Below are 5,000 nucleotides of genomic sequence, written 5' to 3' on the forward strand. Positions count from 1 at the left end.
CACACACACCCACACACACACACACACACTCTCTCACACACCCTCTCTCTCACTCTCTCTCACACACTCTGTCACTCTCTCTCTCACACACACACACACACACACACACACACACACACTCACACACACACCCTCTCTCTAACACGCACACACACACACCCACGCTCAAACACACACACACACACCCTCCCTCACACACCATGAAGTCTCTCAGCTTCAGTCGTCCTTGGCGGCAGTGGAAGAACGTGTCGTGCTGCCTGATGACGGTGCCCTCTGATTGGCTGAGCTCGGCGGCCATCTTGGCGAACAGCGCCGGGTCGCTTACTCTGGCTTTGATCTCCACGTTGGACGGCATGTCTCTACTGAGCATGTGCAGAACAGAGGGAACAGGAAGTCAGACAGGCCCGTATTCAAATGACCTGGAGGCTGAAAAACTGATGATTTACAAACTGATAATCAATGAGTTTATCGATCAATCGGTGAATCTGCTTTAAACAATAAAAAATAATAAATTAAAAAGGTCACATAGAGACAAGAGGATGAACATGTACACAGCCAATTACACGTTAAATACACATTTGACGTACTTTATTAACTGATGGGTGGGAAAGAAAACATTATGCTTTTTATACAATTATATTATTTATTTATTTATTTGAGTTACTTCTCCTTTGCTGGTGACGTCTTACTTCAAAAAAAATTGTTTTAAGAATAAACAATGACAAAAATAAAGTTTATTTATTTATTTGCACAATTTTTTAAATACAAAAAAACATTCCAAAAATAAATAATATCACAGCGCAGTAAAATAACCTAACATGTTAAAATATCCCAATATTATAGAGATCACAACAATTCAAATAAATAATATACAATGATTGCATTATATTGATGGCACAGAAGACCCGCCTCTCGATTCACCCGATTGGACGATGTGGAAAATAAACCCGCCAATCACGTCGAAGAATAGAAGTTCTTCTTTGGAACTGAGCTACAGTGACGCTCGACCCTAAATGGCGTATTAAACATGGCGGGCGGTTCACTAGCGACGCAGAGAGTGGCTTATATTAATAAAAACCAACAACGGAAGAAGTAAAGTGTGTTGTTTACCTGTTCCCGCTGCTGCTGCTGCGTCTCCGCGTGTCAGAGCTTGATTTTACCGCGAAACACTCCCTCAGGGGGCGGAGCCTCAGCGCCGTTCTGAGAGCGGCTAGCTTCATGTGAAGAGCGTCGGAAGAACACCAAACCAAGGACACCAAACTGACCGCAGACCAGTGCTAAGCGAGGGGGAGCCTGATTTATTCAAGGGGTACTTCCTCTTGATGGCCCGCCTCCATTCTATCACAGACGATCCACGCATGCGCCTACGAACAGTAAAAAGAAGCGAAGATGTCTCACTCTGTTTCATTAATGCTGCACTAAAGAAACACTTTAAACATGCAAACCTTCATATTAAAATAACTCTCATAGTCTGCAACTATTAATACTGTGTTATTATTTTGTATCATTATTAGTAATAGTAATAATAATATCCCCAAAACAAGATTGAGCCGTTTCTCTTCTTACAGAGACGATCTATGTTTGTAAGGAGACCACAGTAAAAGAAAAATTAAGACGTCTCACTCCGTTTAATTTATTCCGCACTGAATAAAAAAAAAAGTTTTTATGTTTAAAATAAAAAATAAATAAAAAATGTCTTCAAAATTTTGAAAATTCAGAACAAAGTAACCAAACTCCTTAGGTCTTCCAAATGTTAACTTTTATAATCATGATAATAGCAATAATAATTCACTAAAACATAATGAAACACATCAGGTGATATATCTTTTTCTCTTAATTAAAGTGTAAGGCACTGCAAACTAATGATAACAATAATATAAATTAGTATTATTTTATTAATGTATATTTATTACTTTTATTATTCCAAAACATTTTGAAACCTGTTAGCATCACAGATGAAAACTGCCGAAATCTAACCTTTCTATTGGATCCCCACTTGAACCAATAGGAGCTTAATGTCCTGACTGACAGGCTACATTACCCAACCAGAAGCTACGTTGAAGAACAGGGTCAGCCTCTCTTTCCTTACGTGGATCAAGCCTGGCACGTTGTACAGCTCAGATGACAGGCGTTTCGTACAGCCAATGAAATTGCCTAAAAAACGGGTCCAAACAAGAGGGGGGGCAGGTAATCCCAACAGCCTTCAGCTTGATGAGAAGAGACTTCTGCTGACAGATCCTCAGTTTGGCCTTGAATTAGCATTACAATGCATTTATACTTCATTTTCTCTGTGTCAGCAATACTGGTAGTACATATGAATAGTACCTCTATAAGTTTGCAAGACTATAAGCCTTCTTTTAGGTATATATATATATATATATATATATATATATATATATATATATATATATATATATATATATACATATATATATATATATATGTATATATATATATATATATATATATATATATATATATATATATATATATATATTCATGATATATATATATATATATATATATATATATATATATATATATATATATATATATATATATATGTATATATATATATATATATCATGAATATTTTCAGTCTCAAAATGGAAAAACGCCTAGACATTTCAAAATATAAATTTTCTGTGATATTGTTATCAACTTTTTACTTAGACTAGAAAAGGCTTCAGGCTATGGTCCCATTGTGTTTTCCAGTCCATAAGTCCCATTTATAGTCATCTACAGGCATCTATTTACAAAGAAATGTTCAGGCGGAAATAAAAACCTTATACTTTAGTGTGTTCAAACTCATATAACTCAGTGTCAGCTGCACTTAAAGTGATTCTGACTATTGAGGGGGAAAAGCTTCAGATTGTTACCTTTCAAAAGAGACCAAGACCATGCATTTACTCTAATAGTTCAAGAACAGCTTCCAATTTACTTTGGGTATACCTGGGCGGGGCTTATCTATGTGTCTTGAAAACATTTTCTATTTCCTTCATCCACCAGGTAAATAACCACTAGTTCTGCTTTATACTTGTTGAGGAAGTCCCACACACGTGGGAACATCAAGCGCCCCGTGTCTGGGTTCATAACATTATCCGTAGTCACACACAGCTCCTCCTCCAGGACGAGTGTCTGAGTGAAGCCGTTTCCAGCGCTCCTTCAGCGGACCAGCAGCTTCATTCAGTAACGGCGCTGATGCCGGGCGGAGCTTCTCAACGCTGATTGGCTTTCGCAACTCATGCGAATTATTCGTTGAAGTTGAAATATTTGAACGCCAGCTGAAAAAGCGAAAAAGCGGTGTTGCGACGCCCGGCGAAAAATTCGCTTTTTCACAACCTAACGCGGCTGTGCATTGACTTAACATGTAATCTGGACGCGCGAATATTTCGCAACTGTTTTGGTGTGAACACGGCATAAGAGGTTAAATCCAATCTCTCAGCTGCAGTCTCTCTAGTGGCCACTAGAAGCTGCTCTACCAGACTTTAAATGGTAAAAAACCTTTAACTTCTCTTCAGGAAAACCTTTAGTCAACAACATCTTTGTCCTTCAGATGTCTTTAACTTCATGTTTCTGTCTTTGTGATTGGTCGGTTTGCTGGTATGACATCATGTTGTTGCTGGTTGTGTTTCTTTTTATAAGTGTTTACCTCCACGGCTATCTATGCACACACACACACACACACACACACACACACACACACACACACACACACACACACACACACACACACACACACACACACACACGACTGCATTTAGCTCGCCGGCTCATCAATACCACTCTGGCATTACTGGGCTACTGGACAGCATCACGGTGGGCGAGAGAGAGAGAGAGAGAGAGAGAGAGAGAGAGAGAGAGAGAGGGAGAGAGAGAGAGAGAGAGAGAGAGAGAGAGGGAGAGAGAGAGGGAGGAGGGGTGGTTCTTTGGTTGTTTGGCAGAAACAAATCAGGACAGAAGAAGCCGGATGAAAAGCACCGCTGAGGAGAAACAAGCCTGGGAGTTTTTCCGTGAGTCCATGACTGAGCTCTGAGCTCCTGTGCAGAGCGATGCCCTGACCAGAGTCTGTCGCCAGGCCTCACGATGACCGTCACGTATTCCAGTAAAGTCGCCAACGCCAGCTTCTTCAGTTTCCACCGGCTGCTGCTGCGCTGGAGAGGAAGCATCTACAAGCTGCTGTACCGAGAGTTCACCGTGTTCCTGCTGCTGTACACGCTGCTGAGCGTCGTCTACAGGTAGCACACCTCTGCTGCTGCTGCTGCTGCTGCTGCTGCTGCTGCTTCTTCTTCTTCTTCTTCTTCTTCTTCTTCTTCTTCTTCTTCTTCTTCTTCTTCTTCTTCTGCTTCTTCTTCTTCTTCTTCTTCTTCTTCTTCTTCTTCTTCTGCTTCTTCTTCTTCTTCTTCTTCTGCTTCTTCTTCTGCTTCTTCTGCTGCTGCTGCTTCTTCTTCTTCTTCTTCTTCTTCTTCTTCTTCTTCTTCTTCTTCTTCTTCTTCTGCTTCTTCTTCTTCTTCTTCTTCTGCTTCTTCTTCTGCTTCTTCTGCTGCTGCTGCTTCTTCTTCTTCTTCTTCTTCTTCTTCTTCTTCTTCTTCTTCTTCTTCTTCTGCTTCTTCTTCTTCTTCTTCTTCTGCTGCTTCTTCTGCTTCTTCTGCTTCTTCTTCTTCTTCTCCTCCTCCTTTTTCTTCTTCTTCTTCTGCTTCTTCTTCTTCTGCTTCTTCTGCTTCTTCTTCTTCTGCTTCTTCTTCTGCTTCTTCTTCTTCTTCTTCTTCTTCTTCTTCTTCTCCTCCTCCTTTTTCTTCTTCTGCTTCTTCTTCTGCTGCTGCTTCTTCTGCTTCTTCTGCTTCTTCTTCTGCTTCTTCTGCTTCTTCTTCTTCTTCTTCTCCTCCTCCTCCTCCTCCTCCTTTTTCTTCTTCTTCTTCTGCTTCTTCTTCTGCTTCTGCTGCTTCTGCTGCTTCTCCTCCTCCTCCTTTTTCTTCTTCTTCTTCTTCTTCTGCTTCTTC

The 5,000-nt window shown here is 40.5% G+C and overlaps 2 protein-coding genes across 2 annotated transcripts in view; one reads left to right on the plus strand and one right to left on the minus strand.

Annotated features, from left to right (window-relative positions):
- The window catches only part of LOC306752514 (uncharacterized protein), a 4,648-nt gene extending 3,481 nt beyond the window's left edge, over window positions 1-1,167 (minus strand). Inside the window, exons 1-2 of the mRNA XM_079236278.1 lie at window positions 1,111-1,167; window positions 200-362 (exon numbers count right to left, since the gene is read on the minus strand). Coding sequence (XP_079092404.1) covers window positions 200-355 — 156 coding nt within the window. The 5' untranslated portion in view covers window positions 356-362; window positions 1,111-1,167. The remainder of the gene's footprint in view (window positions 1-199; window positions 363-1,110) is intronic.
- A 2,782-nt stretch (window positions 1,168-3,949) lies between these two features.
- LOC306752047 (bestrophin-4-like) overlaps window positions 3,950-5,000 on the plus strand; it is a 23,050-nt gene continuing 21,999 nt past the window's right edge. Inside the window, exons 1-2 of the mRNA XM_079235740.1 lie at window positions 3,950-4,013; window positions 4,079-4,238. Coding sequence (XP_079091866.1) covers window positions 3,971-4,013; window positions 4,079-4,238 — 203 coding nt within the window. The 5' untranslated portion in view covers window positions 3,950-3,970. The remainder of the gene's footprint in view (window positions 4,014-4,078; window positions 4,239-5,000) is intronic.

Source organism: Taurulus bubalis (genome assembly GCF_910589615.1).
Source record: "Taurulus bubalis genome assembly, chromosome: 20".
Classification (NCBI taxonomy): domain Eukaryota; kingdom Metazoa; phylum Chordata; class Actinopteri; order Perciformes; family Cottidae; genus Taurulus; species Taurulus bubalis.